Source organism: Orycteropus afer, unplaced genomic scaffold, assembly GCF_000298275.1.
Source record: "Orycteropus afer afer isolate SDZICR_OR568_19922 unplaced genomic scaffold, OryAfe1.0 scaffold00003, whole genome shotgun sequence".
Classification (NCBI taxonomy): Eukaryota; Metazoa; Chordata; class Mammalia; order Tubulidentata; family Orycteropodidae; genus Orycteropus; species Orycteropus afer.
The window spans coordinates 5,073,769-5,089,838 of record NW_006921590.1 but is presented as its reverse complement, the minus strand read 5'-3'; the positions used below and the strand labels follow the sequence as shown (position 1 = coordinate 5,089,838).

Genomic DNA, 16,070 nt, shown 5'->3' with positions numbered 1-16,070 from the left:
GTTACTTCACTGTTTAAAAATCATCATTAGTGCTGAGTGAAATAAGCCAATCACAGAAGGGCAAATATTGTATTAGCTCATTATTGTAAAAAGTCAAGGAAAGGTTTATATATGGAAGGAAACTTTATTGGTTACCAGGGGCAGGAGGGGCGCGGAGGAAACACTACAAAAATAAAAATAAATTTTAAAAAAGAAATTCTCATTGGTTCCACCCTGTTTATTCCTTGGTCGTGATTTTAAGGCCTCATTATGGTCTGGCCTTTGCTTATCATTTCAGGCAAGGTTTGGTATATAAACTTAGATTTGTCAAGGTTGAGTAAAAAGGTAATATAAGAGATGTTGTGAGTTTCCTACCACAGAGTCTGGGAAAAAGAAAACAAATACAACCATTGCCGTGGAGCTGGATCCGACTCATAGTGACCCCTCCTTGGGTTTCTGAGGCTGTATCACTACAGAAGTAGATTGCCCCATCTTCCTTCCGAGTAGAGTCTGGAAAGGAGGTTAAAAGAACTAGGAGATGGTTCTGAAGGTTTGAGGATGGGGGAAAGAATGGCAGAGCCCTGCTTTAAAGATAGTGTGTGATGTGCTAATACACTGGTTCTCAAACATGCTGGCTTCAGAACCTTGTTACACTCTTAAAAGTTATTGACACAACCCCAAAGAACTTTTGTGTCTGTGGACTATATCTATTTCTATTTACCACATTAAAAATTAAAAGTGAGAAATTTTTAAAACATATGAATGCATAACCACATATTCCACCAGAACCATGACATCATCACATGCCATGCAGCCTCTGAAAAACCCCACTGCACACTTAGGAGAGACTGACAGTTAAAAGGCAAAGAACATCTTAGTATTGTTATAAAGAAGTTTGACCTGTGGAACTCCTGCAAGGGTCCTGTTGTTGTTCTTGTTACATGCCGTCGAGTCAGACCCAACTCATAGCAATCCCTCCTTGTGTTTCCGAGGCAGTATCACTACGGAAGTAGATTGCCAGACCTTCCTTCTGAGGAGTGGCTGGTGGGTTTGAACCTCTAGCCTTCTGGTTAGCAGTCAACTGCCTTAGGCACTATGCTACCAGAGCTCCTTCTCTAAAGGTTGTTGTTGTTGTTGTGTGCAGTTGAGTAGGACCCAACTCATAGCAACCCCTTCTTGGGTTTCCAAGGCAGTATCACTATGGAAGTAGATTGCCCCATCTTCCTTCCGAAGAGTGGCTGGTGGGTTTGAACCTCCAGCCTTCTGGTTAGCAGTCAAGTGCCTTAGGCACTACGCTACCAGAGCTCCTGAAAGGGTCCTAAAGAACCATAAATGGTCCCAGACCATACTTGAGAACCACTGTGTCATCCACGTGGCTGTCCAACAGATACCTAAAAATGTGGAACTTAAATAAAGGGAAAAGTTTAAGGCTAGAGATATGGACTTGTGGGTAACAAACAAGAAAAATAATAGCTGAAGCTGAGAGTTTAGAAGATATGGGAAAAGACAGAAAAACAAAAGAACAACTTTGGGGAACAACAAAACAACATTTAGTAAGACAATATTAAGAATAGGAGCAAGTCAATGATACAGAAAATGGCCACCCAAAATTTTGAATATGAGTCAAAGGTATTCAGGATCAGTGACAGCAAACAGAAAATGTGGTAAAGACTGTCTCCTGCTAAAGAGAGGTTAGAGGACCTAAGGGCTGAGAGATAACTAAAAGTTCTGACTATCTCTTCATTTCTGTGTCTAATATAGCTAGTTTGGAATATTAAAGTTTTCTCTTCATCCTGATGAGCAATGTGTTATGGTTTAACTATAATGTGTCCAAGAGCTCTGGTGGAGTAGTGCCTAAGGCATTTGACTGCTAACCAGAAGGCTGGCAGTTCAAACCCACCAGCCACTCCTTGGAAGGAAGATTGAGTAATCTACTTCTGTAGAGATACCATCTTGGACAGCCAAGGAGGGGTCGCTATGAGTCAAATTCAATTAAATGGCAGTGAGTTTGAGTTGTTTTTTTTTTTTTTTTTAATAATGTGTCCAGGTGAGGATTTACCTTTCTCCTGTTTGGGACTCCAAATATACTTGAGATCTCAACACATATGTCTTCCTTTAACGTTGAGAAGTAACTGTCTTCAACAATGACTTATCTGTCATTCCTTCCAGACTTTCCTTGCTGGAACCTCCATGAAACTCATACCAGAGCCTCTGTATACTAGTAGGCAAGATCCAGTCCATGAGCCACTAGTCTGTAACCTCTGTGTCAAGGAATGAGGGCTGCAGCACTGCACACTATGGTCTATGTACATGGCTTCCAGAGAAAATCTTGAGCAGAATTTGATGTGCAAGTTATTTAATACAGCAGTCATGGTATAAAGGAAGTGGATTCAGTGAAAAGATTGACTTTTCAAGAAATGTAGTAGTGAAGGTAAGAGAAAGGCTTAAAAGGGTAGCTGGGTCAAGGGAAGAACATTTTATGATGAGGGGAAGAAGAAAGGGAGCCACTGACACTGTAAGAAAAAGCTCACGAGGAAAGGTCAATAATGGTGAGGAGAAATATTTCTTCTGAAAAAAAGAAAAGTTGCATAATAATCCAAATGTTTCAAACAGCAAACAAGAGAAAATAAGAGAGCTCCCACAAGGAAGACTTTTGCCTGTAAAAAAGGAAGAAATGATGTAACTTGGTGAGAATGGCGGGGGGGGTGGGTGTGAGAAGTGTAGACAGTTTGAACAGCAGCTGTGGATTCTGCAATACTGAGTCAACAAGAGAGAAAAAGAATGCATAGCAATGGTGGAATCTTGCTCAGATTCAACAGCAAAAATTTGTAGTCGACCCCAGCATACTTTGCAACTTCAGCCAACAATTATTGGCAATTCAGCACTTTAAACAACTGCATGCACATGCGCGGTGAAGTGCAGAAAAAGTTCCAGGGAGGAGAGATTGAGATCTAAAAAGAATTCCTTTCTACGGAAAGACTGGCAATCACGGGGAGATTTTAGGTGAATATGTGTTCTAGTCACCAAGTTCTATAAACAGATAAGTGGTCACCGGATTTTTTCCTTTAGAGAGCAGTACAATCAACTCTGTTCCAATCCATCAAGAACTAGATTAAGAAAGGCCATACTTTAGATGAGAGATCAGCAAACAGAACATGACACCACTGCCATCAACTTTCAGAACAAACAGAACATCTCTAAGGCAAACATCTGACTGAATTCAACAAGTCAAAATGGGATCACTAGCTAAAAATCCACCTACTTCCTTTAATACATTTATTAATATTACATACAGAATGTTTTCATCCACACTGTAACATGTTGAAGAATCAAAGAGGGTGCCATAAATAATTAAGCAGAAATAACAAGCCTATGCTGGGACTATATAGGCAAAATGGAGCACAGTGCTCACCCTCCTTTATATGACCCACAGAGCATTGTAAACAGCAGCTCAGAAACACAGGGAACACACTGTTGCTCTGTATGGTTGGTTGGTCCTGGGAATAAAGGGTGACCAGAAAACTGTGAGCAACCAGGACAGAAAGCCATTTGGAAGATGCTCTCAGTCACATCTTCAAAGGATGTGGCAGCTAAACTATATTAGCATGAGGCCAGCTTAGAACACACATGAAGAAGAGGTAATTCTAAAGGGAAGATGTGCTGCAATGACGAATCCAAGAAAACGCAAACCAGAGCAGGCTCTGTAGATAACTGGCACCAAAACTATTTTTTTTTAACATGCAAGATTTATAAAAGACTGCTACTGGGATCATGAAATAAAACATCTTTTGATCCAAATAAGCACTTACCAATAAAACTGAATGCTAAATAAAAGATCTTTTGAGGAGTCTGAGCTTTCTAGAAGCTTTTCAGGACAGCACATAAAAGGAAATGCTTCCTGAGGAAAAATGGTAATAATGTGTGAAAATTGCTGGAAAAGAAGAGTATTTATGAATAATGAGAACACTCCTCAAATATTTAACATTAGCAAGAAGAAATAATAATGATCAATAAACAATCTAGACTTTTATATCATGTTTACTGAAGCATTACTCACAGTAGCCAAAAGACAGAAACAACAGATAATCAGATATGGCATATACATACAAAGGAATATTACTCAGCTATAAATAGAAGTGAAGTCCTAAGACATGCTACAACGTGCATAAACATTATGCTGACTGAAATAACTCAGACACAAAAAGACAAATATTGCATGATTCCACTTATATGAAATATCTAGTGCAGGCAAATTCATCAAGACAAAAGATTACTGGTTACCAGATGCTGGGGGAGGAGAGAATGGAGTTACTATAGAAGGACACTGAATGTCTATCTGAATGTTACTAATGTCACTGAAATGTACACTTAAAAATGGTTAAAATGGCAAGTTTTATGTTACATATATTTTACTAGAATAAAATTTTAAAAGGAGGGGCATTAAAAGCACACACACGCACACAAAAGCAATCTTGAGACTTGGGGCAATGGTTCTCAACATGTGGCCCCTGACTAGCAGCATCGGCATTCACCTGGGAGCTTGTTAGAAATGCACAACCCCAAACCTACTGAATCAGAAATTCTTAGTCCAGACCACAGAAATTTAGTTCTCCTAGTGTTCTTGATGCATGCTAATGTTTGAGAACATACAGAATCTGTTTTATCTACCAGCCAGTACCGGAAGGAATGACTTTCTAGGTCTAGGCGAAGGGATAAGTCAGCTTTTCTTTGGGCCCTCCCTGCTGAAGCTCTAAATCCTTGCTATTCAAAGTGAGGTCCATGGATCAGTGGCACTACTTTGCCCTAGAAGCTTGTTGGAAATGCAGGATCTTGTACCTCATTTTATTCCTAGTGAATCAGCTGCACCGTATTTATAAGATCTCCAGGTGATTCCTATGCACATTAAAGTTTGGCAGGTACTAAAGGAGATGCAGCACATCCAACTAACTAGTGAGGGGAGGAAATGAGTCCTGACCTCAGGACCCTCCCCTGAAACAAGTGAGCAGCCCCGTGCTCATCTCTAACTCCACTTAAGCAGGAGGTTGGAAAGGAGTAACTCTGGAGTAGGTGCTAAAGCTGCAGGCCCTGACCTTCCCACTTGCTGCCTCTGAGACACATGAAAAGGCCATTTGTCACTGCTGACTTTGACTTGGAGAACTGCTTAACTTTGAAAGAGCTTGAAGGTTTGACGTCTCTTTTAATTGTTAATGTTTGAAAACTGCCATGTTTTAATGAAAACATTGACCCAAAGTCCAATCTACTTGATCCCATTGGTAATGTATTAAATATAGACAAATGTGTTGTATTCAATAAATTATTTCTCTCCTATCTTTTTAAGTAATAGATGTTTTCCAAATATGGAAGTCAATGAGTTATGAGAGAAGAAAAAAGTCAATGGTCTTCTTCAAAGCCTATGAGTTTTCCATCTTATCTTCATAATAAGTAAAAATTAGTTTTATTTTTCCAACCAACCTGATAACATGGATCCCTCATTAACAGTCTCAGACAGATTAACACTCTCAGAAAATGAATAGATGGGGCTCGATTAACCCACTCTCTGAAAAAAGAAAAAGGAGAATATGGTCAAGCTTAAATGCCAAGTATGACAATTAATGAACAATGCAAGACTGTGAAGAAAAACAAGGAAGATATAATATTAGTTTATTTCAAGCTTAATCTACAATGGAAATTGTTATTTGGTACTGGGTTATTTGACCCATTTTTATAAAAAACACATATATAAACTGTCTTTTTTCACTATGAAGCAGAGGCCTCAAACTTATTTTGTTCACAGGGCCCTTAGTGTCACAATAATTTTTTCATGGCACCCCTAGGCCAAAAGAAATAGCTAAAAGTTCCATTTATTCAGTAGTAAGATCCAACTTAACATTAATTTATATCCTAACAACTTAGTATCCACTTTAAAACTAATGCACATATATTTTAAAAAATAATTTTATTATAAAATAAGTACCATAACTTATTAATAGGGTGGGCACACCTGTGGACACTACATAACTTCTCTAACCTTGGACTCTGATTGTACACCACTATCCTCATTTCCTGTTCCACACAGATTTTCACACTGCACTTCCCTTTTATCCTAGTAACCACCAGAAACACCAACCTCAGAAAGACGTGCCATCATCTGAAGGAAGGTAATGCAATCTAAAGTTGAAATTCTAAACACCCTTGATAGTTTGTACTGTATCTGGGGGACACTGATTATCATATGTTTTCCTCGAAAATTTAAAATATCCCACAGTGTCCCTGGGAGTTTGCAGTGGTGCCCTGGATACCTCAGAGAAGTTTGGGAAACTCAGTGACAAAGCATTTTTGTAGGTCAGTTTCCTCAGAAGCAGACCTCGAGATGAAGATTGATGTGTGTTCTGGTTACCTAGTGCCACTCTGACAGGAATATACTACAAATGGGATGGCCTTAACAAACAGGTGTTTATTCTCTTACTGTTTGGAGGTTTTAAGTCCAAGTTCAAAGTGCTAGTCTCTAGGGGCTGGGTGAAAGCCCCTCAGCCTTGGGCTTCAGCTCTGACTCCAGCTCCCGGCCCACTGGAGCTAGAGGCTTTCCTTCACTCATACAGCTGTTTGCTGCTGAGTCTGCCAAACCCAAGGTTGACAAGTAAAAAGGCACAGTCCTGATATTACCAAATCACACAGCAGGCCATTAATTCAAGTTCATTTGTAAGTCCCAAGGTTGGCAGAGCATGGCAGGCTGTTAAACAATGACACAGCTACATGCAGGGTTCAAGGTCCCATAAGCTAGAGACCATTTCCCAAGGCTTCTGCTTATATACAGGAAGCAGATCACATACCCAAAGGCAGCTACTCAGCTGCTTGTGGTAGATCCCACCATGGAGTTGATTGCCAGTCTCATCATGAGGAATAACTACTACCAGCTGCCCAGCCACTCAACCAGGCCCAGCCAAGTTGACACACCAAATGAACTACCACAATGTGCAAGTGAATTATTGAGAAACACACTGTCAGGATAGAGCCGTAAGGGAGAAGTAAGGGGAAAGAGGGAAAGCCAAGCAAAAGCGTGAGTTCAGGCAAAGCCCCAGTCTCACCTGAGCCTGCAGGGGAACCTCAGGAGTATAACTTACACATAACAGAAGCAAGGGAACCAAACTTCAGACTCCCAAACCAGGTCACTGAGTGCCGCAGGATGGGGTGAGGGAATAAATTCCCAGGCACTTCTGCTCTGTGTCCCTGCAGGCAAAGAGGACTCCAGGAGCCAGAAGGTGGTGCAAGCACCATTGGGCAGGAAGTGCCACAACAAAAGGGGGAAAGGATGATCTGGGCATCCTGAGCAAAGCACCAACATTATACTACAGCTGTATGTTTAACAATAAAACAGAGATTTCCTCGGAACGCTTTGAAATGGAAGTAATTAATGTTCACTTGTCACTTGAGAAGAAACTGAAGGTACATTTATTAAAAATCAGCACAGAGGTGACTAATGAAACTGGGCCTGTTGTCGGGGAGGAGAGACATGGATTTTGGCTTCAAACATTGAATGCATCCAATTCACAAAAGACCGTAAGATTTTCAAAGAAGTACTTAACTTATCACTTCACTGTCATCCACTCAAGTGTATTTTGAGAGACATAATATGTCCCGAGTGACAAGTGACCATTACTTCAATTTCAAAGGGTTCTGATGAATCTCCATTTTATTGTTAAATACAGAACTGTAGGATAATGGTGGTGCTTTGCCTAGCACTCCCAGATGTTCCCTTCCCCCTTTGTTTCTTTACTAAAGATGTATTTAGCCAGAACCCTTTTATGTTCTTTAAGAACAAATGTAATTTTGCTATGCTCTTGAAGGAAAGAAACAGTGCCTGTGTTCCGAAGATGTCACAGCACTTTGCACCACCTAGTTACTCAAATAGGTAATTAACTGACCAGACTCTCTGACCTAAGCCAGTGTCACAAAGTTAGCATGTACCAATCACAGTGCAGGGCCCTCACTAAATGGATTCCAACTAAGGGGAGAAGAGTGGTCAATACAGAACCCAACCACCTACAAGCTTGTGTTAGCTCAGAAGGTGGAAAGACAGGGTAGGCATATTCTGCACTCTTTGGTAACACCCAGTGTCTTTTCCTAGACCTGCTGGACCACTGGGAGCAGTTTATATAACACTCAGTTGTGTCTAGTTAAGGCTGGTATTGTTGTTGTTGTTATGTGCCATTGAGTCAGACCTGACTCTTAGCGACCCCCTCCTTGGGTTTCCAAGGCAGTATCACTACAGAAGTAGATTGCCCCATCTTCCTTCCAAGGAGTGGCTGGTGGGTTTGAACCACCAGCCTTCTGGTTAGCAGTCAAGTGCCTTAGGCACTATGTTACTGGAGCTCCCAAAGGCTGGTATTAATGTAGTCAAAATGTTGAATTAGCTTCTCAGTCTGCTCCTAATATTGCTATACAGACATTAAGCATGTGAAGTAGAGAGGCCATGAGGTATAGAGTATGGGAGGTGCAAAGTGCTTTTTACCTCACTTGGTGAGGACACTTGTATCCAAGGAAGTCAAGGAATAGAAGAACCCAGACTGAGGCTAGAACCTGCAGCTTTGTGAATCTCAGTTTGACAGTTAGCATGTTTGAAACAGAATTCTCAGATTCAACCTACAATAACATTTTTTAAATAAGTAGAACAGAAGTCACACATGGGGGAGGGGAGGTATCTGATATTTCAAACCCAAGAAAAAGTGATGTAGATAGTATAAGCTATTCCAAGACCAGAATCCACGTAATTTCCCCCACCCTCTCCCACCTCCCACAGCTCAGCTTTTGGTGGATCCAGCAAGGTAATGACAGTCCAAACATGTGCTCCCAGCCAAGTGAAGCACTGAATTGAGCTCTTGTCCTCTGCCAACCCTCACTTGGCGTATCTGTTATTGATGCGTAGCATCTGGTGGTAGGATTCAGCTTTGCCTCCTCTATTGGATGAAGAGATTCAAATATGCCTCCAAACCTGCATATCTCAGACTAAGTAAATGAGACCTACCCTCCTCAAAGGCAGAGTGAACATCAGTGGTAAATGCCATTGGACGTCTTACCTCCATCCTAATCTACTTACCATTCCTTGCATCTACTAAGTAAGAGTTATCTTACAGGAAGAAGGTTAGCAAATACGATTTTCCCATAGTGTTATAGTCCTAGTAAGGAGCTCTGGTGGCATAGTGGGTAAGGCACTTGACTACTAACCAGAAGGTCAGCAGTTCAAACCTACCAGCCACTCTGTGGAAGGAAGACCAGGAAATCTACTTCCATAAAAATTTACCACCTCGGAAATCCAATGGGGGTCACTATGAGCCAGAAATGACTCGATGGCAGTGAGTTTGGTTTTAGTTTATAATCCCAATGATGTTTGAACACTCCTTACAGGTCGGAGCTCCCAGCATAGGCTAGACTCTGCTGAAAGAGGTGGAACAAGATGTCCCAAGAGGACCAGTGACTGAGAATGACTTTTCCTGCCATCACCAAGTCTCCTGACAGGAGATGCTTGCCACAGCTGCTGTCAACACCACAGTCTTTTCAGTCAGATGCCTTCTTGTCAATGCCATCTTTGCCATGGGGCAAAGCTCAGTTTTTTTCTGAAAATAAATGCAGGCATCAACCAGCCTCAGTCCTACCAGCCTGGCAGAATTACCCAAAGCCACACTAGTAAGCTGAACTAACGTTCATCCTAACCTCAGACTGTACATGCCCTGGATTTGTGGGAAAAAAAGAAAAAAGAGCTGCAAACTTGAAATATACTTTGAATTTAAAACAATCACCTATGGAAACATTTGTTAGGATGCGGTTATTCCAAAGTTAAGGAGAGAAAACCTTTGGTTGTTATAAACAGGTAGTTGTTATAAACAGGAAGATGGCACATGATTAGTTTCTCTTTCAGGTGCTGGCTCAGCTAAAGATAGTATCTGTAATGTAAAGATACTAAATCCCAAAGATCTAAAGAAGTAATGCTCAATTTGCAATAGCTACTGAAAACCTAATGAGTTTTAATGCTGATTACTTTTCATTATTTTAGAGGAAAAGCCATGAGACATTTTAAGAGATGATTTAGGTTGCAAATAATGTGTACCCACACAAACCAAAGCCCCTGCCATCAAGTTGGTTTGGACAGAAAAGAACTGTCCTATAGGGTTTCCAAGGCTATATATCTTTACAGAAGCATACTGCCACCATCTTTCTCCCATGAAGTGGCTGGTGGGTTCAAGTAGCTGACCTTTTGGTTAGCAGTCAAGTCTTTAACTACTGTGCCACCAGGGCTCCTGAAAGGTATGTATACTTAGTATTTTTCTGTTTGCTATAGACAATCTTCATGAGCAAAGTTCATGACCTTGATGATGTTTTTTTCACGTTAAAATAAATATTTAAAGTTTTTTTTTTTTTCTTGTTTCTTTAAAAAAGAAAGAGGAAAAACAATTTTTCCAGAATGGATTCTTTTTTTTTTTTACTATTAAAAGAGAGTAAATAAATAAAGAGTTCCAGAGAAGTCTCAGAGTTGAAAGTTCTGTCCCAAGCATATAGCACTCTGTTTTGTTTTGCAATTTTGGGCATGAAGCCCAAAGCTATTCATATTCCTATGTGATTCTAGCCCTTGCTATCATAAATGTAAGTAGAATTCCTGGTGACTGAGTGCTCTGGCTCTGCCTCTCCAAACACTGACCTCTGAAGGAGCAGTTGCTCCTTCCTTGGCTCCCAGCCCTTAAAACTCCACAAGGACGTGGCACGTCAGATTGGAGTGTTGGTATTCAAGGGGAATTGAGTGTTCTGTAAGATGATACATACATCCGCTTGCCAAGGGTTGGGGGACTAGGAAACACGTAACTTAGTGCAACCAGAATATTTTAGGGAAGAATAGTGGGCAGATTGTAAAGACCTGTGCCTTCAATTTACTGACTGAGCAACTGTAGCCTGGAGAAGTGTGATGACTCCTCCAAGGTACACATCAGTAACAGAGCTGGGGGCCTGATTCCCAGCCACTGTTCCTGCCACCCCTGTGCCCTGTCACTGTGTTCCATACAAGAATGCCTGAAGAGAAACTGCAGCTTCAAATACATTTAATATGGGAATGAGTGTTAAGCAGAGTGGCATGGGGGTCCTTTGAGGCAGCTCTGGAAAACTTGTCCACAAAGATAGTATTTCCCTGGAGGGTATGCTCAATATAACAGCCACAGAGCAGTGAATTCATGAGAGGGCAAATATTTATCCCTTCTTATGACTGAACTTTTGCCAATGTGTCCACAGGACTATTAATACATGGCAGTATGACCAGCTCCCTAGCCTCTGTCCATGACTACTTGCCATATCACTTTCAGCATCAGATGCCTTTTTCTGCTATCAATATAAAAAGAGAAGAAAAATGACACTGGAGAAAAAAATCAAAATCTTTGAAAAGAGAAAGCATAGCCAGGTTTTAACTTCTTGAATCCTAGAGAAAATCAACATGTGGCATGAGAGTTCCACTTAAAAATCAGTCACAAGACTGTGGCATTGTATAATAAAGCTGCAACTACCAATATAACCAAGAACACCAGATGGTTTGGGAGTTAACTGAAACCATGGGCTGATGCAAATGCCAGAGGTTATACACTAGAGCCCCATGTGTAGCAAACTTCTCTGTCTCTTATTTAGAAGAAATAGCAACTCCTTAATAGGCATTATTTAAATTGAATGTTGTTGTATTGTTTTGAAACAAGCAGCAAGCAAACTGCCACTTTAAACTCAAATTTAAAATAAGAGGAATTCAGGCCCATTTCTAAATAAATATATTACCTCACATTTCTAATAGTTGAAAAGGTAAAATCCACATCAAAACAGACATGCAAAATTTAAGAAACAAGCGTACATGTGAACTGAACACAAAAATCCATCTGCAGTCAAAGGACAACATAAAAGGATGCTCTTGATGTTCAACATTCCTAAATTCTTCTCATACAAAGAGATTTACCATCATCTCTTCCTTGTTTGAGGATTTCCAAGGACAGCTCATGTTGCAAGCCTGTAACTCTATCCTATCCAAGATGCCTCATTAATCACTAAGAATTGGGAAAGGCCTTGAAAGGAGATCTCCTGACTTCAAAACCATTAGGATCTTTTTGAACCAGTGAATGCCAACCCTTGCCCAATTATTTTGCCTAACAATTTCTTCATTCAGGAAGACACAGTGAGGCATCACATTTTTTCATGCAGAAAATCTGTCTTCCCCAAAATAGAGACTAACAAATGGTCTGCTGGATGTCCCTTGAAAAGTTCATGTTCCCTTCTCTCAAAACAAATCGAAGCACTTCATTTCCTACTACCATTTCAGGCAAAATTATTCTGCTACTAATCATTTTTCTACTCTCTCTAAACTCAAAAAGGAAACAGTTGAGGATAACATAAGCTCTTTTGCAGTGTTCAGTATTCTTTCAAAAACCATTGACTGTACTGTCCAGAACCGAGTAGGGACCCAACTGCATAACCTTTGTAAAGATTCAAGGCTTCATGTATTACCTGAGCCAGTCTAATAATCTTCATCTTATCCATGTACAAAGGCATGACAGATGCCCTCCCAATCCTGGACTACGTTAAACTAAACCAATGTATTTGGCAGTCAGTGTCCAAAATTTAAATACAGTCAGCCCTCTCTATCAACAGTTCACATCCACGGATTCAACTTTAAATATGGGGGAGGAGCAATTAAGCTGTCAACACAATTCCTCAGAGGGTAAGAGGGAAGTAAAGTGCTATTTACATACCTTTACATTGTATTACATTGTATTGGGTATTATAAGTAATCTAGAGATGATTTAAAGTATACAGGAGGATGTGCATAGGTTATATGCAAATACTACACCATCTTATGGGAGCTTAGGCATTTGACTGCTAACCAGAAGGCTGGTGGTTCAAACTCACCAGCCACTCCTCAGAAGGAAGATTGGACAATTTACGGAGTAGAGATATGCCTCAGAAACCATCTTATATAACAGACTTGAGCACACTTGGGTTTTGGTATCTGCAAGGAGTCCTGGAACCAATCCCCTGCCAATACCAAAGGACCACTACATGTGATACCAAATAATGCCATCCAAAAAATCAAGTATTATTTAGCAGCTGACTCATCATGGAGGATGCATTCGGATTCTTTTCTACTTAAAATCAGCAGATACACTGGACCAACTCAGGGTTTTATTTTGGTCAAGGCATTCGATTATAGATAACTTCTTCTATTTTTCAGAATAAAATCATTTTTTGTCCTTCTAACTGGGGCAGAATTCAGAGAACTCAATTAACCCAAAGTAATAGGGGAGATTTAAAGTACCTTAATAGTCTTCCTTCCAGCCAATGCATGTGGGCAGATGGAGTAAGACTAGGCCTCTTTGCAGGGAGAATAAAAGACAGGGTTCTAAGTGCAAAATGATGGGCCTCTCCTTCACATCTGGCATGGCCACACCCAGGTGTCACCTTAACCAGCACAGTTGCCATCAAGTCAATTTTTTTCCACTTGCCACTTAGTTGATTCCAACTCTTGGAGACTATATGTTTCAGAGAAGACTTTTGTTTCATAGGGTTTTCAATGGCTGAATTTTGCAGGCCTTTTGTCCAAAGTGCCTCTGGGTAGATTTGAATCACTAACCTTTTGGTTAGTAGTGTGTATGCATCACCCAGGAACTACTTAACCAGTATATAAGGGATAGAAATTCAATGCTGGAAGTCCAGCATCAGTCAATGACTCGCTGAAAACCCCTGCTATGGGAGAAGGAACTGAGGGAACTTAGTAATTAACTTATTTTACAGTCTCAACACTGCAGCTGTGTTAAGAAAGATCAAGGAGCAAAGGAAGAACATTTGGTATGGTCCTGTGAAGAAATGTTTTATCAAGCTGTGGCTGGATGGTGTACAGTCATCATTTCTGCTCCCAAGGTCAAGGCTGGAGCAACCCATTTACTCAGTAATTGTATCTTCTGCAAAACCATACCATGAAAATGTTGTTCATGGTGTCATCAAATGTCTTTTCCATAAAGATCCACACAGTAACCTCTTCTTTGTGCTTATATACCAGGGAAAAAAAGGAAAACAAAGTAACTTGAGTGATTTCCCTCTGTCAGGAAATTCAGCTAAATTCAGCATCTAACCAGTATGACTTGACTTAGTTCATCTGCAATGCCTACTTATTCACCTCATCCTAACTGGCCATAGTTCTGTTTTATACTTTAATTATGTTGTGTTCAATCTTGTACATGTCTTCCAATAATATTCTATGGACCAAATATTTCAAATAAGCCATGTATGGGTAAATGACTGTCTTTCCTGGAACATTCTTACCTGCATATGAGTCTATTTTTCACCAGAGCTGTAAAGATCTCTTGAAATAGTTTATGCTGGGGGTGCTTGCTGAAATTTCTTTCATTCTTGTAGTTTATACTGAGATGAAACAAACAATAAAACATTTTGTAATAGTAATTACTTAGGGTTCCTCAAAGTTAACAAACCAGACAAAGATTATATTCAGACAAACATAGAAGAATTCTTGGGGGTAAACACATTGCTGAAGGCAAACATCAATTGTTAACAGAGGGACTAAAAATTCAATTATGAAGCTAATAATATAGATTATAACCAAGCACACGTATTTCATCTTACCACATTAACTAAATTATTTCGTATAAATATTTAACACCTAAAATTGGGTGGAGGGAGGAAGAGGGGTATATGGAGAGAAAGAATGATTAGGACACATTATCTAGACAGCTGTGCAAGAACAGAGAAGAATTCCCTACTTTCATTTTCCCACCCACCCTCTACTACACTCAGCTGCTGTAGCTATCAGCTCCAGTCGTTGGCACATATATTTCCTTATAGATCACCCAGCACCACCATTTTCTATGGAGTCAATTCTGACTCATAGAGACCTCATGCATCAGAGTAGAACTGTGCTCCACAGGGTTTTCAATGGCTGATTTTGGGAAGTAAATCACCAGGCCTTCTTCCGAGGTGCCTCTGGGTGGATTCAAACCTCCAACTTTTTGGTTAGCAGCCAAGCATCTTAATCATTTGTACATCCAGAGATTCCTTGTAGATAACAAGGATCTATTAAAGATAGTCTACGCCCCTTCAAACATGAGTTTTTGTTATTGTTATTTGTGTGTGTGTGTGTGTGTGTGTGTTTAAAAAGTTTTGAGCTATTCCAGCTTCAGTTTCTTGTTGCTGATATAGTCCACCAAAGAGGTTAAAAATACCCAAAACATTCCAGTGTAAAACTGGGAGAGGATAAGAACCAATACACAAAATGGACAGAATGCTATAGAATATATGATACATTATTTTTGTGGATAGAAAAGCCATTCATTTTAAAATATAGGCCAAATAAGCTGGAACAACATGAACACACCAACTCAAAGGCAAGTGCCATCACCTTACATTGCCATTTATATAGTTCTTCCTTCACAGCCTATCAGATGCTATTGGATGGTATGTCTCCACCCTTGCCAGGTGAAGTCTGTGGCAGCTTCCCTCATACCCAGACACTGGAAGACTGAATGTGTAACAATAATTATTTAGTGTTTATCACTAAAAATCTTTAACATATGAGCTTATGAATGTCCATGAGAATTTTTTTGGACTATTAAATCTACTGTCATCAAAGGAGGGAGAAACAAAATCTAGGTCAAGTAGAATGACAAATGGTCATTCTATAATATTCATACTGATACTTCATGCCATTCATTATTTACTTGGCATTTAGTCCCAAATGACTTAAGTATATTGTAAACTAAGAGAACCAGCTCCTGGAAGGAGAGAGGCCCTTGGGAATGTGCAGCTTCTAGAAGATCCACATGGTGACAGGAGAGATAAACATGGGCTGACATTTTAAATGTTAAAGGTGAGATGAGATCCCTCCAACTGAAAACTTGGTTGCTTTGACACCCACATTCTTTAGCTACCGTTTATCTCTTCATTGCAACAGCGTCTTTTATGGCTTCTCATTATTGGCAAGACATGGACAGACCAAAAGCTAAAGACAAAGCTGGGAATCAGCCCAGCCAGGTCAATAATCAGGAAACACTTCCTCATTGAGCTAATGC

General features: G+C 40.1%; 1 protein-coding gene across 1 annotated transcript in view; it reads right to left on the bottom strand.

The window, feature by feature from the left end:
• Positions 1–16,070, bottom strand: part of NEK10 (NIMA related kinase 10) — a 425,054-nt gene that overhangs the window by 397,602 nt on the left and 11,382 nt on the right. The window contains exons 4-5 of the mRNA XM_042780294.1: positions 14,311–14,409; positions 5,452–5,536 (exon numbers count right to left, since the gene is read on the bottom strand). Of these exons, the coding sequence (XP_042636228.1) occupies positions 5,452–5,536; positions 14,311–14,409 (184 nt within the window). The remainder of the gene's footprint in view (positions 1–5,451; positions 5,537–14,310; positions 14,410–16,070) is intronic.